Source organism: Artemia franciscana, chromosome 13 (assembly GCF_032884065.1).
Source record: "Artemia franciscana chromosome 13, ASM3288406v1, whole genome shotgun sequence".
NCBI lineage: Eukaryota > Metazoa > Arthropoda > Branchiopoda > Anostraca > Artemiidae > Artemia > Artemia franciscana.
In genome coordinates, this window is record NC_088875.1 from 39,672,184 (window position 1) to 39,699,692 (window position 27,509).

General features: G+C 33.1%; 1 protein-coding gene across 1 annotated transcript in view; it reads left to right on the top strand.

Annotated features, from left to right (window-relative positions):
• Window positions 1-1,899: 1,899 nt before the first annotated feature.
• The window catches only part of LOC136034318 (uncharacterized), an 88,511-nt gene continuing 62,901 nt past the window's right edge, over window positions 1,900-27,509 (top strand). The window contains exons 1-2 of the mRNA XM_065715453.1: window positions 1,900-1,962; window positions 18,116-18,190. Coding sequence (XP_065571525.1) covers window positions 1,953-1,962; window positions 18,116-18,190 — 85 coding nt within the window. The 5' untranslated portion in view covers window positions 1,900-1,952. The remainder of the gene's footprint in view (window positions 1,963-18,115; window positions 18,191-27,509) is intronic.

Genomic DNA, 27,509 nt, shown 5'->3' on the forward strand with positions numbered 1-27,509 from the left:
CAGCATATTGGAGAACCCTTTTCTAAAAGCTTCAAGCTCCTATCTACAAAAATATAGATTTTGTATTTTTTGCCAGAAGACAGATAACGGATGCGTGTTTATCTGTTTTTTTATTTTGTTTTTTTTTCCAAGGAATTATCGTACCAACCCATTGGTCCTAAAATATCACTAGAGGGCTCGTTCTAACGGAAATTAAAAGTTATAGTGTCCTTGTTAATTGACCGAAAAATTGGAGGGTGCCTAGGCCCCCTCCCACCCTCATTTTCCCCAAAGTCACCCTACCAATATTGCAAGACAGCCATTTTGTTCGGCATAATCGAAAAACCTGATAATTATGTCTTTTGGGACGGCTTTATCCCCCACAGTCCCCTGGGGAGAGGCTGCAAGTTACAAACTTTGACCATTGTTCACATATAGTAATGGTTATTGGGAACTGTAAAGACGTTTTCAGGGGGATATTTCGTGGTGGAGGGGGGGGGGGTCAGGGGATGGGGTCACGTGCGAGTATCTTTCCATGGATGAATTTATCATAAGAGAAGAGAATTTCCATGAAGGGGCGCAGGATTTTCTGGCATTATTTAAACAAAAAATGAGAAAATAAATAAAATAAAGTTTTTTCAATTGGAAGTAAGGAGCAACATTAAAACTTAAGACGAACAAAAATTAGTATATATATATGGGGGTTCGTCTCCTCCTCAATACCTCGCTTTTTACGCTAAAGTATTTTTAGCAATTTCAACTATTTATTCTACGGCCTTTGTGATTCAGGGGTCATTCTTGAAGAACTGGGACAAAATTCAAGCTTAAGTGCAAAGAGCATGGTATTGAAGAAGGGGTGGACCCCATCATATACGCAATAACAATATACAAATATAGAAGTTTGTTACGTAATATAACTCGTAAGCTACGTATATTTATTACTAATAAAACGTTCGTAAAAACATAATAAAGTTCTAGTTGCCTTTTAAAATAACCAAAAATCGGAGGGCAACTAGGCCTCCTCCCCCATCCCTTTTTTGTCAAAATCGTCTGATCGAAACTATGAGAAAACTATTTAGTCAAAAAAAATAATATGCAAATTTTGTTTTAATTATTCATGTAGGGTGAGCCAAAATCAATGTATTAATTCATAAACGTTCAGAAATTAAATAAAAAAATGAGTTTTTTCAACTGAAAGGAAGGAGCGACATTAAAACTTAAAATGTAAAGAAATTATTCCGTATAAGAAAGGGGTTGTCTTCGACGCCTCGCTCTTTACGCTAAAGTTTTTTATTGTCTTAAGAAGTAGAGTTGTGAGAAAGAGTCAAACTTTAGCGTAAAGAGCAGGGTGTCGAGGAGGAGACAACCTCTTTCTTATACGGAATAATTTATGTTCGTTTCAAGTTTTATTGTTGCCTCTTACTTTCAGTAGAAAAAACTCGTTTTTCATTTAGTTTTACTTAAAAGATGAATTGCCGAGATAAAACTTGATACAACGAGATTTTTTTTTAAAAAGCTCTGAAAGTTATAAATGCATTTAATGCAAGGAAAACTGCATGTAATTCTTCAAGAGATATAGATAAATTATCATGCATAAAATATTTAGTTACTATGAACCGTGATTTGTTCTTTACAAGGTTGTAGGCATAAATTAGTATCTATATTATTACTTATTATCTGTATTTTCTATATAATTATCTAAATTATTATTTTGTATCCAGAAATTTAAAAAAATTTAAATAAATCCAATAACCAGTTCTTCGTTTAGCTATTTTAATGGCAGGTGTTTGCAAAATATATTTCCTCTGCCCTAAAGGTCATTCTTATCTTAGAATGTTCCAAGCATCCTTTTATTTTCAATCTCATCAGCAAATTTTCTTGCTTTCCCCATGTTGGAAAATCTTGGAATATAAAAGAGATAGAACCAGTCACGTAATATAGCATAGAGTTGGTTGCGGACTAATTGAATTACTATGATACAAAGTGAGTTCGATTCAGACATTTCTTTGTGTCAGCTTGGGTTAAGTAAAAGTGATAAATCAACACTGAATGTTTGGCTATTGCTTTCTAAATGTCACCTAAAACTTAAGTCAGCATGATCTTTTAAAACCACGGATTTGCTACTGTAATCAATAAAGCCTCGGTCAAAAATCTCCTGCAGGACAACAGTCTCAGCTCGATATCTCCTGCAGGACAACAGTCTCAGCTCGATATCTCCTGCAGGAAAACAGTCTCAGCTCGATAGAATGTACATAATAATCATTCGTTTTGTATCAATTTCTGGCCCTCACATTCCACTAGGAAAGTCTAAACCAGAAAGGAAGCTTACAGGCTTGATTAAGATCCCCTAAAATAAAAAAGCAAATTTAGTGGCAATTTCATGGCTAAAAGAAGTCTTATTAGTAGTTAGCTAGTAAAATTTTATGTACATAGAATTGAATATTTTTTTTTTTTTTTACAAAAGTAAAGAGCGAAAATTTGTCTTGAGCAGAAAAAAAAACTACCAGAAATTATAATGAACAGTGAACTACAAGTTAGGTAAAACAGATAATAGAATTAGTAAAAAAATGAAAACAAAATGACAAAAAAATGAACTCGTAATGCACCAAAGATAAAAGTGATATTCAAATCAAGCTCAAAATGAACACAAATTTTAAACATATGAACTGGACTGTTGTTGCCCATTCACCCCAGCTATAGTTTAAAAAACAGACATTAAAAGACAAATATTAAAAATAAAAGAAATAAATGTTAGACTTAACAAGAAACGAAACCGATAATGAACGGGTAATGTACCAAAAAAAAACTAATATTCAACTCAAGCCAATAATGAGCAGAATCTACTAGATATAAGAACTGGGAAGTCGTCCCCTTGAACCCCAGCCATTGGACGAGTGCCATCCACACTTTACTGAAAGCATTATGTATTTGAGCGATTTCAAAGCGAAAGCAAAAAAGATAAATGTTTTGTAAAATAAAACTCAATGCCTTGTGCAAAGTGAAGGGCTTACTGACTTGGGTTCCCCCCCCCCCTCATTACCCAAAGGTTAAATTCTTTTCGAAAGAAAACTACAAAAATGGAAATAAACGAATCTTGATGTGTTTTGATTTTTTTGTAACCCCCCTCCCCTCGAGCCAAACATCCAAACCAAAGCATTCGGAGTGTAGGGTTTCAGCCCCCCCCCCTTTCTGAAAGGTTAATTGCCACTCCTAAAAAAACTATAAGAATGTATATAAACAAATTTTGATGTGTTTTGTAAAGTTTTTCTTGTGAAAACCTTCCCCACTCCAAACAAATCCTCCCCCTACCTGAGAAAATATCATAAATATGTCCCTATGAAAACGAAATTATTCAAATTCCATGTTGTTTTCAATGAAGTACGGTTAGTATTTTTTAAAACGTTAGAAAAACGGAAGAAAGTCCCATATGGTTTTTTCTTTTTTTTTTGTAAATATTGATAAGTCTTGGGACGTCATTTTTCTTTGTTGCGTTGTTGTTGGTGTTGTAACAAATAAAACTAAATTTATTTTAAATTAGTTATTAAATAAAAGTATAATAATCGAAAACTAAAATTCCAATAACAATCAAGATCATTCAAATAAAAAATACACATATTAAAAACATTGTTTTATGTTTAAGTTCTTCTTTTTCGTTCTATTTCATTTAAACCTGTAGAGTAATGGCATTTAAATTACATTTTAGAAATTAATAGTTTTAATTGTTGAAGAAAACTATTTTAACATTTCAAGCGAAGTTTTATAATGACAAATCTATTCGGCTCTTTTACGCATTTTAAAGAATGTGTTTGGAGCGACGAAAATACTGATTGGACTTTAATGTGTATCAGCCTGACGGAACTAGATTAATATTAAAAAAAATATGATCGCATTGATTTCAAGAGCTTTCATTAATCCATTTATTTCTTATGCTATAATGATAAAAGATAAGTTATTTAAAATGCGTATTGCTTTCAGTAAAGTGCGAATGACATTCGCGCTATAATTAGGGTGGCAGGGTGACAACTTCCCAGTTCTGTCTGTTAATTCTTTCTGACAGTAATTTCTGTCTGTTTTGAGTTTGAGCCGAATATCAAGTTTATTATGGTATATTATAAATTCTTTATTGGTTTTATGTTTGTTAATTATAATGCCTGTTTCTTTTAACTTCAAATATCCGTGTGTTAATATCTTTTTTTTTAACTACAATTGGGGTACAGGGGGGACAACTTCCCGGTTCAAATATCTAGTAATTTCTGTTCGTTTTGAGTTTGAGTTGAATATCAGTTTAATTTTTGGTACATTATAATTCCATTATAGGTTTTATGTTTTTTTTTTTTTTTTTTTATTAGATCTCATATCCGTTTCTTTTTAACTTTTGGTTGCTTGTTCGTTATAAATTCTGGTAGATTTTTTTTTGTTGTACTCAAGACATAGCTTTGCTCTTTACTTCTTTTAAAAATAACTTTCTTTTTATTTAATCGATGTTTGTTTTTAATTCATTTCTGTAAAAAGGACAAATAAAAAGAAAGAAAAAGAGCTAAGAAAATGTCTTGAAGATAACGATCAAGTAATCTATGATTTTTTGAAGGCCATAATTGAAAGAGCAATTAGTTTTGACTTTTCACCACGGGCCCAAATTAAAAAAAAAAAAAAAAAAAGTTGAAACTATGCAAAAAGCAAGTTTCTGAATGTATACTTTTCTTTTAGTTGCCTTGTAAACAAAGATTAAATGAATAAAATCTTTTATTATTTTTAAAGTTCATATTTTGGGACACTTTTACCCCAGTATTTAAACATTCCTTCTGTCACAGTGTTGCCATAGTTGTTAAATAGACTACAGATTAAATTCTAAATTAATTCCTCACCAGTCCAAGTAGCGCTATATTGTCTTAGAATGGTCACTATAAGCTAATTGCTGGATGGCAAAACATTACAAATTTTATTTTCCTTTCAAAAATAAAACAATTCAAAATTACTGTTTAGAGCTTTTGGCATAAAACTTGTAAAATCATCAAAATTGTTATTAAGATCAAGAAGAACCGACAGATTATTAGGTGTTTTAGGCCCTTCTAAATCCAACTTAAGATACTAGATAGCATGGTTAATTAGAATAAAAATAAATTGAAACTTAACCTCGTTTAAATTAAAATTGGAATTTAAACTGGCCAGTAATTTTCACACAAGTATTCAAAAATCCCAAAGGAAATGCAGTAGTCCGTCTTAACTCCACTTACTCCATATGCATATCAAAGTCCTCAATATCTTTTTACCAAAAATGTATAGTAAACAGGAAAATACTGTATGATATAGTATATGTGCATCTTGGGGAAAAATATTTTTTTTAATTATTGTGAATTCTTTACTTTTGTGAAAACAATCCTTATTTCAAGCCTAATGCTCCTATTTCTCATAATATTGAAAAAGTAAAAATTGCCAATTGAATGACCTCCTTCCAAAGTTACAATGGCATTTCCTTCTATACGAAGTGCCTTGGTCGGAAAAAAAAAATAATATATAAACAAAACATTGTGCTCACTTCGTTTTTACTTAGACAGTGCTGTTGAGCTGATTCTGAGCACCTTTTCCATAGCTAAACGGTTTGCCTAGAGATTTCCTAATCCCCTTTCCACCCAGTTCAAAATTTTTATACAATGTTGTCTACAGATAAGCCCTCTGTCATGGCTCCTTGAAAAGAAAGTATCAAACATTATTTTCGTTGTTTTGAGTTTTGACTCCTTGTAATCTTGCATTTTCTTTTCGAGAAGGAAGATCACACATGCGTCTTCTTTTTTTTTGTCCCAAATTTTTAATTTTGTGCCAACTCTTTAAAAACTGGCTGAAACACAAGAGTCGTTTAATTATATCTTTTTACAAAATGCCGAAAAACTTTAGCGCAAAAAGCGACGAGTTGAGGAGGGGGTAACCCCCTCGTATACGTAATAGACCCCAAAGCCATAAAAAACAAAATTCAGTGGTGGTGGACACAAATACGCCGGAGGTGGCACGTTGTCGGTGGTGCCGAAATGTCTTTGGCTGCACGCCACCAAAAAAATTCTCGGCGACACACCATCAAATGATCGGTCCTATTTTTAGAATTTTTAGACTACTTAAAAAAATTTTTATAAAACTAAATTAGTATCAGATTTAATCGGAATTGAACCAACAGTTCCTTTTTAGCTTCATTATCATGACCAAACCTCGGACAAAATAAGAACGAAATATCAATCTTAACTTGTCACAAATATTCTTTTAACCCAAAGAATCTACAGCGAGACCTTAACTGCCTGATATTTTAATTAGTCTGACAAAATAGGTTTTGAAATTCAATTTAATCAAGTTCTAAAACTTGAATTAAGCAAATGTACTTGCACCACAAATCCATGGCTAATTTATAAAAACTCAGTAGGATCTCATGTTTATATCTTAGTTCATGTCCGAATTTCCTGGTCTTGCAGCCTGCATTCCGCTTCTTTGATCACCCTACCACTCACTCTCTAAGCTACAGAAACTACTATTTCTCATTTCTTCAAGATTGAATCCTCTTACTTAAACGTGATATACTAAAAGTCTTAAAATTAAACATTTCAACCAACTCCTTTGATAATGAAAAAGCCTGTTTATTATCCTTCTCGTCTCATCAGTTAAAGTATTACGGTTTTGGACGCAATTAGAACGTAGTGGGTAACAATATTAAACGATCGAAGTTTTAGTTTAGCATATAGGATTTCATATTTAATTTTTTGTTTTATTTTTATTTTTTTTTACCTAGCCAATTTTCAGAAAACTTAGCATGTTGTTATTTAAGAAGAGTTCATCGCAAGGTATTAGAAGAAAAAGAAGCAACATCTTGTAAAGAAAAGCATTATGCATTAGTAAATTTTTAATCCTGACTTTAAATTTCAGAGTTTAATTTGAATTAAGTTTTAAATCCCCTATTTTGTCAATTCTCCGGCAGTTTAAGGAGCCAGAATACAAAATTTAGAACACTTAGCTAGAAAGGAACTCTATTACTTTCCTTTAAAGCTTTGACAAGCTTGTAGTTATCATAAATGAAAATAAGCTTGTTTACAAGGTGTTAGGCCAACAAAGAACTTAGCTGTATAGAGCATAGAGCTTAGCAGCAAGAATCAGTCCCGCACCACTGAAAACGCATTTCTACTGCATTACTTGTTTCCAGCACCGATGGAACTTTTCTTGCTATAGCTACAATCCATGGCAGCTGAGCAGAATACCTTTTTCCGAAGGCCATGGTTGAATTGATTGCTTCAATTAGGACAGAATCTTGTGATTTCCTGGAAAAGGCTTCCAAGCCCAGATATAAACCTACTTGACGCTAGTGGGAAAGAATTCTCTCTCAGTAGTCTCAACTGTAGTAGACAAATTCCGTAGTACAGAGCAAAGGTCACGAGTTAGTTCATATTCCTCATCATCTAGAGCAAGGTCAGGTTTTCAAATTAGACACAAAATACTTGCTAGTGGGGCTTTATGTTGAGTAGCACTTTCCATCATACTATATGTTGCATTCCTGTGATAAAATCCCATTCTTGGGACCTGCATTATTCATATCTTGGTAATGTAGAAGGCAGATCGTCAGCAACCTGCACAATAGGCGACTGAGCTGAAGCAGCAAGAACCTCATCTAAATTACAAATCTTTTAAAGAATTCATTGCTATTTTAAATTTGAATTTTTTCGAGAATGCTGTTAGGATGACAAATAATTTGTATATAAGTTTAGTTTTTCCCTTTTGTACATCCTTTTATGTACATATCTATAAAACATCTTGGATGGGGGAGGGTGCTGTTACTTTTAAAGTTGTTCTGCTCTCAGGCCCTTGTGGAATAGCTGCATGTTAGCATATGGTAAAACATTTTTATAAATGAAGCATTTGAGGAATATCATAGCTATTCGAAACTCATTTTAATTAGAAAATATGACGGTGTAACGAAGAGGACAGGAACAAGTGAGTGATAATCTAACGTCCATTTTTAACGAGTAGATTCAAAAAAAATATTGAGAGGATTAAAAGTTTGCATGTACGGCTAGATAGCACATGTTGAGTTATATTAACCTCTAAATAATCTCAAAAATAATTCGGCAGTTGAAATTTCTGGCGGCGTACTGCAACCAACCGTATCGGCGGCAGCGGCGGGGTGCTGAAGCCTTTTTGGCGGAGGTGCGCTAAAGGAATTTCGGCAATGCACCGCCGGTTTTCAGTACGGTTTCAGGGACTGATACGTAATAATTTCTGTTCGTTTTTAGTTCTAATATTGCTCCTTACTTTCAAATGAAAAAAAAAATTTAATCTGACATACGGCCAGGTCACGCCGGACGCATGTAGTGCTGTAGTATAGAGAGGTATTCCGGTCCAATCGTAAGGGACAGAGTCTCTGCGCTACTCGTTTAATTAGTCGAGTTGAGCCTCTTAGAACCACATGGCTACCAGCAATTACCTGCCAAAAAGATTCGTAAATTACCCAGCGTAAACGTTAATAAGTCGGAAGGTCTTGTAGATGGGGTTAAACCAGTTTTTCGACAGCATCATGAGAACATGTCATCTATTCGCAGGCTTTGCATTTAGCCTCTGCTGGCTTTGATAATAAACGACAAAGGCTTTGATTCCAGCAGCATTTAGCTTTCTATTGAAGACGATCATTAGCCATCTGAAAGTCTTACGACTGCAAGTAATGTGTTTTCTTGTGTGGAAAACAACAAAAAAAAAAAATTCAATCTCAGTAAATTTCCTTTCATGGAGTTTATGATGCAGCTCATTTAGTTTGTAATTCAATATCATTCCTCCCTCATTCGTCCTCATTAAATTTAAGAATTTAATAAAAATAATTTTTTAACTTATCTCTCCTTCTTTTACCGATTATCCTCTCCTCTAATTTTTTTTTCATTCCATCCCTTAATTTTAAGATTTTACCATTACGAGCTTGTTATTAGTTTCAAAATTTTGACTGCTTTTGACTGAATTTTATGTCCGGATATTGATTTTTTTAAAGCCCTTTTATTCTCAAATTTTAATTCGAGTGACCATTTGTTGAATGATATTTTTCGAGACGGGTGAATATTTTCTTCTATTGACGTGAGACGCAGTTTTTTGGCTTCGTATTTATTATGTATTTACTTTACTAAGGAAAACTTTATTTATTCAATTTATATTTTTTACCCCGATTTTTTTTTAGCTGATAAGGCGTTTATTTCATATGAAAGTAATTTTCTAGATAACAACTTATCTTTTCTTATCCTAATAACAATGAAATAATAAATGCAAGCTCATTTCTCCATTGTATTCCATTTTTTGCGCAAATTATGCTTTAGTTTTTTTAAACTTCAAGCTCAGAGTTAAATCTACTGAAAAATGTCTCCATTAATCTCAATTTGAAATAATAGCTCAAAGCAAAGGGGACATGGAAAGCCAGAAATTAAGACGCCATTGAACTAACAATGAAGAAACTTAGACAAGCGACAAAAGATGCTATATACAGCCTAGAACTGTTTAGGAATTCAATGATTTTTTTTACATATGATGCTGAAAACACATGTCATATATGTCATATTTCATTGGGATATATGTCATATGTCATATATGCTACGTATGTCATTGTAGAGAAAAGTCGCACAGTTTGTATACTTTTTGGTAAATATCCAAAAAATAAAACATCAAGTTAAGCTTGTTTACAGTCTCTGCTTATTTTTTCTCTTTAGTTTGAATTGTAACAGAATATTTGAATTGTAACAGAACTATTTTTTTTTCCATGTAGACACTGTTTATAGGCCGACAAGATGAAAATATTAATTACTGAAACTTCACGATTAGCTGAGGTAGTAAAATCCCAGGCTGTCAAACTTTGACTTGTTTGACAAAAGCACTGAATTCTATGAGTCAACAGGAAAGGCCGGAACAGGAATATGAACGAAATTAATAATAGTCAATCTATTCAGAGGGAAAAGAGAGGGAGAGTGGTAAAGAGAGAAGAACAACATATGACTTAAAAATGCCCACATTTTAGTTACCTAGAAATACTTTTCGCCTAAAAAAAGTTGATTTGTTGTTTGAAAAAAGAGAAAATTTGATTTGTTTTTTCGCCTTAATTAAGTGTTGCGCTTAATTGTATCTGCAACTAAAGCTTTAAATTGCTGTTTTTTATCTTTCAAAATTGATAAAAAAAAAAGAAAATCTGCAGACACAGAATAAGCCTTTAAGGAAACATTCAACAATATTTTCAAATTAATTCCTGTTATTCAAATTATTATTATTTGTTTATACCTACAATTACAACATATTATTTACAACAGATAACCTATTTTGTCTTCATCAAATAAACAGCAAAAAAAAATGCGCTCAAATTATGAAATGTCTTCTTCTTCCACTGTTTTTTTCTATCTTCTTATTATATGATGAAAAACAATGTACAAATGATTTTCTTCATTCCGAGAGAAAGGTTTATTCACTTGTTTAAGTCAGGAAAAAAAAATTTGGAAGAAGGCAAAAAAAAGTGATGACACTGGAATAAATAAAGTTAATGAAACTGCTTGGTGCCGCAATGAGCTGTCCGTAGTTATATTTATGAAGCTAATTCTAGTGCTAAAAATGCTATGCATTTTTTGATAAACTCACTTTTGGAAATGACATCTATTGTTAGAATTTGTAAAACAGCCTTTTATACAAGTGATGATGCGAGAGAACATAAAATTATAAAGGTATTGACTCAATTTCTGAAGGAAGCAAATTACTTAGCACGAAGATAATTGCTAGACTAACAAATTATGTCGATAGTATTTTAAAAGAAGAAAAGTGTGGCTTTAGGTAAAGGAAAGAATGCAGTGACCAAATTTTGACACTTTGATCATGGTTACAGCAATAGCTGCAACCTAGTAATTAGTGAGCCCCCACTCTTAGTACTTGAATGTTTGAAAACACGTCGGATTAAACTAAAAACGTGTCTAATAAACAGTAAGTACCATTTTACGCTGCTTCGAAAGAGACTAAAAATCCTTATATGATGATTTAAAAATCCTTCTCTTGCATACAACCCCCATCCCAAGACCATTATTTAAGACTAAAAACCACGTTATGAAAAAAAAACTTGTTTAATGAAAACATTTTTTTTTTAATTTAATTTTAGAATAGGAACTTTTCATCTTTGATTATCTTAACAATAAAACTTAATTACGAAATAATTCATATACTTCAAAAAATAGCTTGAAACAATGAGCTCTCTTTTTCTTATTATTTCTCTGACACTAGAGGGTTACCTGTGTATCGGTGAAAGCTGTCTAAGAGTTCATTTGAAAGCTAATGCTTACATCTCTATGCTTAGTATAAATTCCAATTGACAGTGTCATCCAAGGTGGCATATGACACCATGAAACTTTTTATGTCATTTCTGAATCGTATAAAGTTGTAAAAATAAAGAGTATGTCATTGTAAATAATACCGTAGACCACACTACTTCTTCGTCATGCAAAATATTAAAGGATAATATGGAATTTTCTGAAGATAGTGAGTAAAATGTAATAAACTACCTAAGCAAATGACTGTTGATTGTTTGCTGCCTTAGGCGAAATGTGATGCAAATCGAAGGAATCAATAAGACACAAACTCACTCAAAAACTTAACAATAAATTATTGGGCCGATCAAATCTATAGAAAAATATATAAAATATTGATAGAGTCATAATTTAATTACCTCACTAACTTTCAGCCAAGACTAACATAAAAGGGTATTGATTCAATCTATCCATCAAAAGTTTGAAATTTTTTTTTTGCATTATATGTTCTTTCTGCAAATGGCCCTTAACATTTTTTGGATGTAGATATAATTTGATTTGTTCCTGATTTTATTTTATTTTGCATTGTATCATTTTCTGTAGTTAAATCTGTGTATACAGGGTTATTTTTGTACTCAATAATCTTTTTTTTCAATCTTGGCTGAGTCTTTCTGAGGTAAGAATCTACTAAAATTTGTATATATTTTTGTGGCTTTGAATATTTTATGTGCACATTCAACCTTACTAAGCGAATATTAAAAATGAATTTTGAAAAAAAACTGCCAAGCGAAAACATAGTTTCTCTCTAATTCAAAGCTGATAAAGGAACAAGGATAATGGGTATTTGAATTTATCCGATTAATAAAAGTAAGTTAGGAAATTAAAATTTGTAAAGTTTCAGAAAAGAAATTGAACCCTCAAGGTTTCTTATGTTTCTTCGTCCTTATTTTTTTCGCACCAGTAGAACACTTGGCCATCATAGGAACGCCAAAATATGTGGCCAATCGGAGTTCAAAGGATTTGGGGTTTACCTCTCCAACTTTCTTAAGGCGTGTACGAATGGGTCAATGGTTTTGACGTATTAAGCCCATCATTTGGTGGTAAGGGAAAGACACTAACCTCCCCCTGAATTTGGAGAGCTTTCTAGTATTAAACTTGTTTTCTTGATAATAATATGATTTGGGCGACAGGTTTTCCTCAAAATTGAAATAGATGATTATATCAAACATAAAGATAACTAATATTGATGTAGATGAATAAATAAACTTTAAAACAAGTAAAAATAATATTCAATTCAAACTTAAAACAACCAAAAATTACTTCAAGCAGGATTCTAGCTATTACCCCCTTCCCTCTCCTCCACCTTAAATGTTTTAGAGCATATTGCTTCATCTGTATTTTATTGAAAACTGCATGTCTTTTTAACAATGTGTTTTGTTTTTCAAAATGTCGAGGACGAAAAAAAAAATCACTATTACAATCAAAATGACAGGAAAGAACTAATGCAAATGAACTGAATATTTAAAACAGAGTAATATTAACCCCAGGGAACTGAGAAATTTAAGGTTTTTTCTTCTTCATCTTTTTTATTTTTCAAAACTACAAATATAAGATAAATCTATGTGGTATAATTTGTTTTCAGTAAAGCACATATGACACAAGAGGCTAAATTACTTGTATGGTTGGAGAATGGGGAGGGGGGCAGTAGCTAAACTTCTGCTTTTAGATAATTATATTCATTTTAAGTTTGAATTGAATACTAAATTTAATATTTACTTGGTCTAAAATTTATGTATTCATCTATACCAGTACCAGTTACCTTTCACTTTGATGTGATCTCTTATTTTTGTTTCATTTTTTAGTTGATTAATTCGTTTTGGGTTTCCTTCTTTTTTTTTTAATTTTTATATCTGGTCGTTTTGAGTTTAAATTATTATAGGGTATTCGATTTGATGTGACTCTTTCCTTTTCTTTAAAAAACTTGAATGTTTTTTAAAATTTATTTTATGTTCTTTTGTGATTATTAATGTTTGCTATTGGCTAATTTCATAAATATTTCCCCAGTTTTTACGTCTTTGGCTTACGAATTAAAACATTCGTTTCTAATTTATTACTTCTAATTGGCGTATTTTTATGTATTTTAATATCCTCCTCATAAATTTACAATTTCAGTATTTCAATACAATTATCTTTCAGTATCCGTATATTGTCTTTTAATCAAGTGCAACATCCGCCTTAAAATTCTCTGAAAACTTTAAATTACTGCCCTTAACTGTTCCTAATGTTACTTTTACGGTGTCTTTTCGGATTCGCCCTGAATCAAACATTTACCCTTTTCCTAATGACAAATCCTGCATGTAAATACTGGGCAAATTGCTTACAATCCTTACCTCGGGGCTGAGGGGGGGGAATAAAATTACTGGAGGCAGAGCTATTAGACCTTTAGACTAGTTTAAACAAAATGAGGCGTGCAAAATCTCAATCCATGTTTAGGAAAGGGTGCATCTAAAAAGATTCAGGAGGGTTCCAGTATCCCTATAATCCGTTTTTACATCCCCTCAACATAACTTGGAAGTTTTTACTTGTAACCTCAGCTTTTCCCAAGATATATCTGATATTTTGACAACCAGCAAGCACAGTGTTTGTTTTTATTGTTTTCAACATCTCTCACAAAATTTCCTTAAAGATTCACCCTAATACCCAAAGTTTTTTTGAAGACCCAAGATCTAACACGTTCTCTTATTCCAATAATAAACTTATATGTTATATATTGGCAACTTGCATACCTTACACCCTTACCTGTAAGTTAATGCAGGATTTTCAAATATTTAATTAAACAACAAATCATTAGGTGATTTGTGTTTAATATGTAAATACGTTCTGAGACCATACTGGCTATGCATGACGTATAAAAACAAGAAACGAAACAATAAATGAAAGGACAAAAATCAAATAGGTGAAAAAACGAGGATTTTGTCAGCCAGTAGCAAAATATGAAAAACAAGCAAATTATATTGACAAGGACCTCCGCCAAGTCGTCCTCAGTGCTCAAAAAAATAAGAAAGAGGAAAAAGAAAAAAAGAAACAAAGAAGAAACAACAATAAAATCTAACCTTCTTAAGTGAACTGTACAAGAGTATAAAAGACACTGAATCAAACAACAAAAAACAACTTGAAATCAATAAAAGAGAAGTTACCAATTAGATTGAATAAGTATCCTTTTCCTTGCAACAGATTTCACCTGTCTATAATTTCGGTTTTCATTAGATATGCGGACAGGTTGTCTTAAATTAGACTGGGTGAAAATATTCATAGACTCTTTTAATATTAAATTGTTATAAATTGGGCTTAAGGAACCTTGTCGACTAAAGAAATCACTACCCCTATTTTTACACAGGGAGGGTGATTTGATGAGAAATGTAGATACCGATCATTATGAGTCGGCTATATATATGTAGAAAATTCAAGGCTAGGAATATATTCAAGAAAAATATAGAAAATTCAAGACTAGGAGTATTTTTTATAATTAAAACATCTAAGAAAGGGAGCTTTCCTGAATCTTCCAGTTCTATTGTGAATTGAAGATTCGAATCAAAAGAATTCAAATGTGCCAAAAAATCTTTTAGAGAGTCCTGACCATGTTCCCAAACAGCAAGAATATCCTCAACGAAACGAAACCAGAGAGAAGGGGAAACTATTCAAAGCAGAGTGTTCTATGAAATCCATGTAAAAATTTGCCAAAAAAAGAGACAAAACAGTGCCCATGGGTAGGTCCTTGACCTGAAGGAAAAATGTTTCTCGAAACATAAATATAAAGAGAACTTGTTGCAAATATGTTAAAGCGTCATTATTGGTCAATTTACAAGTTTTATAATCTGACCAAGCAGAATCCTCCAAAGGTTCTATCCTCCAAGGTTTTCACACCCAAGGAGCTAAGTATTTTATCAAAAGGACTTAAATTTACAATGGCTCAGACACACGTAAATATATCAGAAATTATTACGAGTGTGGAGTCAGGTATTTTTAGCTCTCATGGTGAAGTTGAAAATCCACAACTACTAAGAGGAGAAATAGTGAAGAGTATTCTTAATTATAAGCCGTCATGGTTGCTTACAACTCAATCAAGGAAGAAATTAAAATCCTCCGAAATTTGAAAAAAAGATAAAAATACAGTAATTACAAGAGCGGGCAAACGAAACACAAATGTGATTATGGATTATGCAGATTATTAAAATAAAATAAATAACCTTTTATTGGATAAGAATACTTACAAAGAAATAAATACTGATCCCAAAGATAAATACACCAAGCAGTTGAGAAAAGAATTAGAAATTTTAAAGACGATAGATTTATCACCCCTCAAATGTACAGAAAATTTTACCCAAAAAGGTTGTTCAGCCCCAAAATTTTATGGCCTACCCAAAATCCATAAGAAGGATACTCCGTTACGTCCTAGTGAAGGATGTTATAGTTCTCCAGCTACAGGTGTAGGAAGATTCTTAGCTAGAATTTTCAAGTTTCTTCTAACAACACAGAAATCTTATATCAAAAATTCCATAGATATTGTTGAGAAGCTGAAAAATCATAGCATAACAGAAAAAACGATCTTATCTAGTTTTGATGCAGTTTCCATGTACACTTTTCATGCGATGTCCATAAATATGAACAGGCCTTACAAAGAAAATTAGAGGAAAATTCTGCTTGGTCAGTTTATAAAACCTTGGAAATTGACACAATAATGAAGCTTGTACGTCTTTGCAACAAGTTCTCTTTATATTTTAAGTTTCGAGAAAAAATTTTCCTTCAGGTCAAGGGCCTACCCATGGGCACTGTTTTGTCTCCTTTTTTGGCAAATTTTTACATGGATTTCATAGAACAGTCCGCTTTGAATAGTTTCCCCTTAAAACACTCTCTCAGGTTTCGTTTCGTTGATGATATTCTTGCTGTTTGGGAACATGGTCAGGACTCTCTAAAAGATTTTTTGGCACATTTGAATTCTTTTGATTCGAATCTTCAACTCACAATAGAACTGGAAGATTCAGGAAAGCTCCCTTTCTTAGATGTTTTAATTATAAAAAATACTCCTAGCCTTGAATTTTCTATATATAGAAAGCCGACCCATAATGATTGGTATCTACATTTCTCGTCAGATCACCCTCCCTATGTAAAAAGAGGGGTAGTAATTTCTTTAGTCGACAGGGTTCTAAAAATATGTTCACGTAATCATGTAAAATCCAAGTTAGATTACTTTAAAGATATTCTTTTCTGCAATGGCTACCCAATCAATCTCATTGAAAATATAATAGATAGACGATTAAAAAAGCTAAAACAGGAAAATAGGGAGCCCGTCCCCTTTGATTCAGTTAAAATGGCAATTGAGGAAAAAAACTTTCACTACATTACCATACGTCTCGAAACTCAGCGACAAACTTGGACAAATTCAAAAAAAGCATGATCTCTCTGTTTCTTTCAAAACTATACAAAAAGTTGAGCATTTTTTCAACTCGGGAAAGGATAAAACGGAATCTATACTAGGTAGTGGTGTCTACAGAGTCCCCTGTTCATGTGGAAAATTTTACATTGGCAGGACCCATCAACAACTAGGGGAACGATTGCATGAACACAAAATTTCGATAGATACGTCCCTGAGATTTGAAAATAAAAATGACAACTTTGATTCAGCTCTGGCCCAGCATATATACAAAAATTCCGACCACTTAGTTCTTTTTGAAGAAGCAACTTTAATATCTACCGTAATTGGCCTACCGAAATCTTTTAAAGAGGCAATTGAGATAAAAAAAAAAAACATATAAATATAAATTTGGCTATAAATAGAGACATGGAGATATTTCCTTAAGCCAAATTTATAACAATTTAATATTAAAAGACTCTATGAATATTTTCGCCCAGTCTAATTTAAGACAACCTGGCCGCATATATAATGAAAACCGAAATTGTAGAAAGGCGAAATCTGTTGCAAGGTAAAGGATACTTATTCAGTCCAATTGGTAACTTCTCTTTCATTGATTTCGAGTTGGTTTTTGTTGTTTGATTCAGTGTCTTTTTTCCTCTCGTACAGTTTACTTACGAAGGTTAGATTTTGTTGTTGTTTCTTCTTTGTTTCTTTTTTTTTCTTTTTTCTCTTTCTTATTTTTTGAGCACTGAGGACGACATGGAGGAGGTCCTGGTCGAAATAATTTGCTTGTTTTTCATATTTTGCAACTGGCTGACAAAATCCTCGTTTTTCACCTATTTGATTTTGTCTTTTCATTTATTATTTCTTTTTTTGTTTTCATATGTTTAATATTTTGCGGGATTTTTTTTTGTTTGTATATTTATGCTGATGCTGTAGGCTTGTCTTTACTTTGGCTTGTAACATTGTCAGTGCTAGTTTTGATTTTCGAAGTGTATGTAAAATTATAACATTGTCAGTGATAAAGTATGCCACCAGGCATTTGCACTGGTTTGTCATATTTATTTATTTAATTGTTGCAAATAAAAAATTATCTATCTATCTACCTCGGTGATTATAGGGGGTATTGTCAACTCTGGCATAGTTATTTGATCTTTGGACTATTTTCAACAAAATTACTAATTAAAAATTTTATCAGACTTATTTGGGCATAAACGCGTCGGAGAGGAAAGGGCTACTTTTGACCACTTTTAATCTTAAAAGTGACATAAAAACTTATGATATACAATGCAACAAGTCATTCCATATGAAATTTTGTTTTGAGAAAAAAAATATATAATAGATTGAAGCCTAATGAACCTTTACCACAAGCAATGCTACAATGCTACAGAGTTACCTCTGTTTGTTTTTAAGTTTTTAAAACTATTTAATTTTTTTTAATTTCTAGGCTTCAAGTTAACTGTCTTGCAAGTAACTTTCATTGCTGCAATACGATCAGTGGCTGCTTTTCATGGGATTCCAGGCAAGTTTAATTTCTATCCTCTTACTCATTAAGTAAACAAAGAATTACTTAAAGTAAGGAGAAACATCAAAATTTCAAACGAACAGAAATTATTACGTAAATGAGGGTGATTTCCCCCTCATTAATACCTCATTTTTCACCCAAAAGCTTTTTCGTCAAACAGTTCGTGGTAACGAATTATAAGCAAGGAGTGCCTCGGCTCAATAGTAATTGAAACTAAAAAACGGAATTTTGATATCAATACTTGCATAAAAGAATCAGCTAATGATGTTAATTCCAAATATATAAGATTCATCAAATTTAGCGTTATCCAACATAAGTTGTGAACTTGAGAAAACTTGCCTGAAACACGGGAATCACCCACTAAAAATAAAGGAATCTTAATGAAAGTCACACCATCAGATTCAACGTACCTGAGAACCCTACTGTGGAAGTTTCAAGCTGTTTCATACAACAATGTGGAATTTCACTATTTCTGACAGAAGAAAAACAACGGATGCGTGTTTATTTGTTTTTTTTTTTACAAGGTGACTTGACCTACTTGACTTAAGTCCCATCCATTCTCGAAGGTTGTTTTGGGGCCTCATCAGTCACTATGTTATTGATGTGCCGTCTGCATGAGCATCTGTCTTCAGTCAGGCGTAGAAGTTGCAATGGTTTGAGTGTAGGGAAGTTGTCTTTCCATCTCTCCGGGGGCCAATCTCTTGGGAGAGAACCATGCACGCGACCATGGAAGACTGTTTTCGGAAGACGGAAATTTTTCGTATGCTGGATGTGGCCTAGTCACATAAGTCGTTGCTGTTTTATTTTGTTAAATATAGTGTTTTTGATCTCGAGGCTTTCAAACAGCCTAATTTTTGAGATCCTGTCCAGGTACAAAATGCCCGTAATGCAGCGAAATAACTTTGTTTTGAATGTGGCTAGGCGACGTTGGTTATCCGTCTTGTGGGTTTATGATTCATAAGAATAAATAGCAATGGCGATAATCAGTGTTGAAGAGTCTTGTTTTCAGCAGTGTTGACAAATTTTTGTTCGTCCAAATCAACATCAAGACTCTAAGGCTAGAGTCGGTAAGTGCCAGGCGCCTCTTAATATCTTTCGAGTGGTCGTTATCGCACGTTATAAGGCTACCATGGTAGGTAAAATGTTCGACCCATTCCATATTGTCACCATCGAGCTAGAACTGTAAGCTTTCTTGGTTTTCCAGCTTTCGGTGAACAGAGCATGGCTTTCTTCATTGACGAATTGATTGTCATTCCAAAGCGGCTGGTAGCTGACTAGATTCGTTTGGCCTGGGACTGAGGATCCCCAAGGTTCTTGTTTGTTTGGTCTATGTCGTCTGCATAAGCGAGTTTATCAATCAATTTTTCTCCGATGGGGACACCTAACGAGTTATGAAGGAGTGGTAGCAAAGGAACAGGTTAAACAGTTCTGGTGAAAGAAAGCAGCCCTGCAGTACAACAGTCGATGTTTCGGAGCTATCGGAAAGGCCCTCTCCCGTCATGACGTGGTTACTGAATTTTGAGTACATATCTCTTATCAATGATACTGAGTTTTGTGGCATACCAAAGTGGAGAAGAATGTGCCATAGGCCTTCTTTCCATATGACTTGACTTGACTTTATTAAACAAGAAACGATATACGTAAATCTTATACAAAGGAAATAGGAAGGCAACTCGTTCTGTCTCCTTTAACAATAGAGAGAGAAAAACGAAGAAGGAATAACATCTCAATTGCTCACACGGAGTACACAAAAAAGAGAGAACGAGAGAGAGAGAGAAGAAGCGGGAACAAAAATCGACTCGTAGACACGGATGGGACTTATAAACTAATTTATAAATAAATCACTTTACATTCAGTCCCCAATAGTATAGGCAGAAAGAACTATCTCTTTCAATTTCTTTTTGTATGTATAGAGTAATGGTGACTCATTCATTAAATCAAGTAGTTTATATTTATTGGCAATCTCGAGAAGTTGATACCTTAAACTTAGTCTTGATCTCTCATTTTTAACAAAAGGAAAAAGAAACTTATTCCTTGCTCTTGATAAATGGCTATGTATATTTTCAACCAAGAGTTTCATTTTATTGAAAAAAATATCCCTACGTTGGATTTCTAAAAACCATATGCCTATACTAAGGTGAAAAATCTGTTGTAAATGAAGAATATCAAGAAATAAAAGTTATGTTTTAGTCTCAGATTATTCTTTTGTCTTCCTAGGGTGTGTTAAAAAAAGGTCCAGGATTCTTATTGCTTTGTTTTGGACAATTTAGAGTTTTCGTAAATGTGAATGGAATGTCAGCATCCAAACGGGCAATATTGAAAATAGCATTCCACTAATGAAAAATATAATTTTCTAATTATTTGGTAAGGAAACAAGAACTTTACTCTATGTAAAACAGCCAAGATTCCTGGACACTGTTGCCTCGAATTTATTAATATGCGCCTTGAAAGACAGAGTTGAGTCAACGTAGATACCTAAATATCTAAATACATCCACTCTTTTCATGGAGGAAGCTCCAATACTAATAGTTTTAAATGACACACGCTTCTGTGCTCTCAAACTTCTCCTTCTCTAGGTTAGGTATTAGTCGATTAGCATGAAACCAAGAATTTACATTAAAAGCAACAGTTTCGAGGGCCATTCGTAGGTCCTCCTCGTTGCCAGCCTTCAAACTAATTGCTGTGTCGTCTGCAAACAATATTGGTAATTCATCGTCCGAAGGCATGCATTTTGGAAGGTCATTTATATATATAAAAAAAGTAACGGCCTCAATACAGACCCTTGTGGAACCCCTATATTTTCTAAAGGAAAAACTTCTTTCTAATAAATAAGATCTCCCTAACTCAAGAGCTATACCACGAATTCCTACATTTTCCAACTTATCAAAAAGAATTGTATGTTCTATTGTATCAAAATCTTTTTTAATGTCACAAAATATAGTTTCCGCCAAGTAACTATCATCCATAGCATGTGATAAGAAATCAAACAGTTCGTGGTAACGAACTGTAGTAAGGAGCGACCCGGCTCAATAGTAACCAAAACTCTAAAAAATGGAATTTTGATACCAATAGCTACATCAAAAGAATCGAATTTTAATGCTGATTTTAAATATATAAGTTTCATCAAGTTTAGTCTTACCCATCAAAAGTTACGAGCCCGAGAAAAGTTGCGTTATTTTAGAAAATAGGGGGAAACACCCCATAAAAGTCATAGAAACACCATCAGATTCAGCGTATCAGAGAATCCTCCTGTAGAAGTTTCAAACTCCTATCTACAAAAATGCGGAATTTTGTATTTTTTGCCAGAAGGCAGATCACGGATGCGTGTTTATTTGTTTTTTTGTTTTTTTGTTTTTTTGTTTTTTTTTTCTTTTCCCCAGGGGTGATCGTATCGACCCAGTTGTCCTAGAATGTTGCAAGAGGGCTCATTCTAACGGAAATGAAAAGTTCTAGTGCCCTTTTTAAGTGACCAAAAAAATTGGAGGGCACCTAGGCCCCCTCCCACGCTAATTATTTTACCAAAGTCAACGGATCAAAATTCTGAGATCGCCATTTTATTCAGCGTAGTCGAAAAACCTTATAACTATGTCTTTAGGGACGACTTACTCCCCCACAGTCCCCATGGGAGGGGCAACAAGTTACAAACTTTGACCAATGCTTACATATAGTAATGGTTATTGGGAAGTGTACAGGCGTTTTCAGGAGGATTTTTTTGGTTGGGGGAGGGGTTGAGAAGAGGGGGATATGCTGGGGGAACTTTCCATCGATAATTTGTCATGGGGGATGAAAACCTCCATGAAGGGAGCGCAGGATTTACTAGCATTATTTAAAAACACAATGAAAAAATAAATATGAAAAAGTACTTTCAGCTGGAAGTAAGGAACAGCATTAAAACTTAAAACAAACAGAAATTATTACCCATTTGAGGGGCTCACCTCCTCCTAATACCTCGCTCTTTACGTTAAAGTATTTTTAGTAATTTCAACTATTTATTCTACGGCTTTTGTGATTCTGGGGTCATTCTTAATGAATTGGGACAAAATTTAAGCTTTAGTGTAAAGAGCGAGGATCTGACAAGGGGGCGAACCCCCTCATATATGTAATAAAAATATGAGAATACAAAAGTTCTTTACGTAAGCTAATTTATAAGTTACGTAAATCTCTTACTAATAAAAATATTCGTAAAAAATTAAAAGTTCTAGTTGCCTTTTTAATTAACCAAAAAATCGGAGGGCAACTAGGCTTCCTCCCTCGCTCTTTTTTTCTCAAAATCATTCGATCAAAATTATGAGAAAGCCATTTAACCAAAAAAAAAAAAAATGCAAATTTCGTTTTAATTATTCCTCTGCGGAGAGCCAAAATCAAAACATGCATTGATTCAAAAACGTTCAGAAATTAAATAAAAAAAAAACAAGTTTTTTTAACTGAAAGTAAGGAGTGACATTAAAACTTAAAACGAACAGAAATTACTTCGTATATGAAAGAGGCTGCTTCCTCATCAACGCCCTACTCTTTACGCTAAAGTTTTTTACTGTTTTAAAAAGAAGAATTGATAGACAGAGTCAAACTTTAGCGTAAAGAGCGGGGCGTTGATGAGGAAGCAGCCTCTTTCATATACGAAGTAATTTCTGTTCGTTTTAAGTTTTAATGTCGCTCCTTACTTTCAGTTAAAAAAACTTGTTTTTTTTTTATTTAATTATGTAAAAGAGCTACTGCTTGCTCTGTTGACCTACCACGCAAGAAACCAAACTGATTGGGAGAAAAAATTATTCTTTACAAGAAATGAAGTAAATCTACTCTTTATTATTTTTTCAAAAACTTTAGGAACAAGTGATAAAATAGCAATAGGCCTGTAATTATTTGGATTATCTTTATCGCCTTTTTTAAACAAAGGTAAAACCTTAGCTACTCTAAGAAAAACTGGAAAAAGACCATTTTTCATGCAAGAATTAAAAATAAATAAAAGCGGCTGACTAAGTACTTCAACTAATTCTTTAAAGAGAGAAGTCGACATACCGTCACATCCTATCGAAAATCCGTTTTTCAAACTAGTAACAGCTTTATGGAATTCCAAGAACTGGATAGGGTACATAAAAATAGTCTTATCTAATTGATTTGGAATATATTTTCTATGATTATGTGTCCCATCAGAAGTTTGATCCACCAGACCACGGCCAATTTTCCTAAAATGGTTAGCAAATGCTTCTGCCATTACTCTCTCATCCGTTATTTTAACTCCTTCATTAGTTGTAATATGGGATGAAATATTTTTTGTTTTGACATTATTTATTCTGTTTTTTATTATTTTCCATGTTTTCCGCGGTGAATCGCATTCACGAAATTTCTTTTGATAATATTTTGCTTCTGCCTCTCTGAGAACAAAAGTATAACCGATTTTTATATTTTTTAAAGGTTTCAATATTAATTTCATTTTGATACTGCATCTTTACCTTATATAATCTATTTTTTTCTTTATGCTATTTAACAAGCTTTGAGTAACCCATGGCTTACGAGGTAAATCCTGACTTTTTCTTAATACCAAAGAACATACTCGGTCAAATATTTGGTTAAACTTACTATAAAATAAAGCAATTGAATGATTTGGGTCTTCAATATTTAACAGATCACTCCAGTCTATATCTCTTATTTTTATTTTCATCTCATCAATTATTTTCTGGTTAATTACCCTCTTATAACTTTTATTTGGTGTCTTTCCACGCTCCATTCCTGATCCAGGGAAGTCAGAAACAACAACACAATGATCAGACGTATCATCTAAAATAATATGGGTCTCAAAACAATTTTGCGATGTGAAAATGTTATCCATAAGAGTTGCCTGGTTATCACAAATTCTTGACGGTAGTAAGCAAGTAGGTAACAGACCATGCGAAAATGAAATGTTCAAAAATGTCATTCCCTTATTAGATGTCACAGCATTATGACGCATTAAATCAACATTAAAATCTCCTATTACATAAAATAGATGGTGTTGTTGGGTGAGAGCATCTAGCAATGACCTACTCTTCCCCTCCTGATCTTTTTGAGACTAACACCGAAAAATCGATACTTTTCATAATGTTGAAATGTATTATTTTCGTCAAGCAATGTTTCACAAACTTCTAACACATCTGTTGAAGATACTTTTAAAAAATCATGCAAAAAATTTAGGCTGCTATTTAGTCCTTTACAATTCCAAAATGACATTCGTTTTATGTGATTATTTAAAAGTGGAAGATAATGAATACATAAATATTTATTTTTAGGTGCAATATAAGGAACTGACAAATCTTGATCTTGTGACGAAAATTTATGAAAATATTTATTTATGTCAAGAGGATATTTTTCCAGTTCCTCCAACCTACCAGCAGGGACTTTAAAAATACTCAAATCATCCATAATCTAAATTCAATGATAATTCCGCATCCCATGTCAGTGAGCCAATGTAAAGACAAAAAGAGGAAAGAAAAGTAAAGAAGAAGAGAAAAAAGACGAATATTTCGAAAATAAGAACAATGAAAAATAAAGTAGAAATAAGAATAACAACAGGAACAAAAAAGAAAAGGAAAAACAGAAGAACATAATCTCTTCTTGGCTTCTTATTTATTTCAGCCATTATTCGTATCATCATACGAAGGCGAGCGCAATTTAACATGGACATATGAGCTAGATCATAGGCCAACTACAATCACAAATCCAAATAAATCACAAATACTCATCATAAACTATAAATCCACAAAAAAATACTAAGCGACTATTTTTATCTTTATATCTATTTCTCATACATGTATCTCACTTACAGGACTTTATCAAACAGTTCGTGGTAACGAACTGTAGTAAGGAGTGACCCGGCTCAATAGTAACCGAAACTCTAAAAAATGGAATTTTGATACCAATAGTTACATGAAAAGAATTGCATTTTAATGCTGATTTTAAATATATAAGTTTCATCAAGATTAGTCTTACCCATCAAAAGTTACGAGCCTGAGAAAATTTGCCTCATTTTGAAAATAGGGGGAAACACCCCCATAAAAGTCATATAATAATGGTTACTGGGAAGTGTACAGACGTTTTCAGGGGGATTTTTTTGGTTGGGAGGAGGGAGAGCTGAGGGGGGTTACGTAGGAGGATCTTTCCATGGAGAAAATTCTCATGGGGGAAGAGACTTTCAATGGAGGGGGCGCAGGATTTTCTAGCATTATTTAAGTAAACAATTGAAAAATAAACATGAAAAGTTTTTTCTACTGAAAGTGAGGAGCAGCATTAAAACTGAAAACGAACAGAAATTATTACGCATATGAGGGGTTTACCTCCTCGTAATACCTCACTCTTTAAGCTAAAGTATTTTTAGTAACTTAAACTATTTATTCTACGGCCTTTGTGATTCAGGGGTCATTCTTAAGGAATTGGGACAAATTTATGCTTTAATGTAAAAAGAAAGGTATCGAAGAGGTCTGAGTCCCCTCATATACGCAATAAAAACGTACGAATATGGAAGTTCGCTACGTAAGTTAATTCGTAAGTTACGTATATTTTTTACTTATGAAAACGTTCTTAAAAAATTAAAAGTTATAGTTGCCTTTTCAAGTAATCAAAAAATTGGAGGGCAACTAGGCCTCCTCCCTCGCTCCTTTTTTTCAAAATTTTCCGATTAAAACTATGAAAAAGCCATTTAGCCAAAAAAATTAAAATGCAAATTTCGTTTTAATTATTTAAGTGCGGAGAGCAAAGATCAAAACAATCATTACTTCAAAAACGTCCAGAAATTAAACAAAAAAAAAAAACAAGTTTTTTTAAAAATGAAAGTAAGGAGCAACATTAAAACTTAAAACAAACAGAAATTACTCTGTATATGAAAGGGGCTTTTCCTCCTCAGCGCCCCGCTCTTTACGCTAAAGTTTTTACCTGTTTTAAAATGTAGAGTTAAGAGAAAGAGTCAAACTTTAGCGTAAGGAGTGCGGCGTTGAGGAGGAAAAGCCCCTTTCATATACGGAGTAATTTCTGTTCGTTTTAAGTTTTAATGTCGCTCCTTACTTTCATTTAACAAAACTTGTTTTTTTGCTTAATACCAATTAAGCTTTACTTTTTCTTCATTATCAATTAAGTACAATACAGGTGGGACCACTGGGGGGGATCCAAGCACTAATTCCCCTTGCTTTAAATTCTTTTTGTTTAATTCTGAGGGAATTGCGAATGTCACGAACTCCTTTTGTCACATCATCTGTCATATAGATATAAGGGGATTCACGTCCAGCTCCTCTTTCGAACGGGTTTTCACGTAATTTCTTGTTTCCCTGAAGCATACAGAATTTGTCGTTATCATCCTGAAGCTGGATTTTGATAAATCTATCCGTAAACTCAAGTAGCTCAAATCAGATATTAAATCCAAGGTGGGAAAGTAAGATATCAACATGGTCTTGAGCCCTTGATTTAGGTTCACTTTTAATGTTCCATATAATAACATTCCTTCTTCTATTCATGTTTTCTAACACAAGGACTCTAGATGCTAATTCACCCAAACCAGGTTCCTTTTCAATTTGGTTTCGTAATGCCGATGTTTCCTACTTGATATTAGATAATTCATTTACTTGGGCCGTTCTTGCTAATTCTAGATCTTCCACGCGAGATTTTAGGGACTCTAAATCAGATTTAATGTCAACGATTTCCATTTTTATTTCTAAGATACCATTTTTAATTGCTTCGACTATTTGAAGGATTTTATCTAACTTTGAGATATTATTAGTTGACTCTGTGGATCCTCTAAATCACTTTGTCTTGATCGCTTCTCGCTTTTCTTAACCATATTTATTTCCAATAATGTTTATAATTTTCAAAAAATAGATAAACGCCCAAGATAATTCACATCCAATTTTGTATAGTGCTCGCAAAAATGATGCTATTACTCCGAATTCATTGAAAAAATGTCAAAGAATTTACTTGTCAGAGTTAATCCGGCTGAAAATTGTATTGTGCAAATACAGATGTTCACTGAATGAATGCTAGTTCAGTACTGACTGAATGAATGCCAGTTCAGTACAGTTCAGCATGAATGCTAGTTCAGTATGAGGACGAAAGCCTGCTTAAAGTCAATGAAAAGGTGGAAAATACTACGTCCAAGTTCAATATATTTTTTCCATAACCTGACGGACCGTAATTATCTGATCAATCGTTGATCTATTTGCGTGAAAACCGGCCTGACATTCTGAAAAAACAGCTGAAGATATAGCTCTTATACGCTCCAGCATCAATCTAGTGAGTATATTAGTGGCGTGGCTCGCAAGGCTTATAAGCCGGTAGTTATCAGAGATTGCTTTCAACC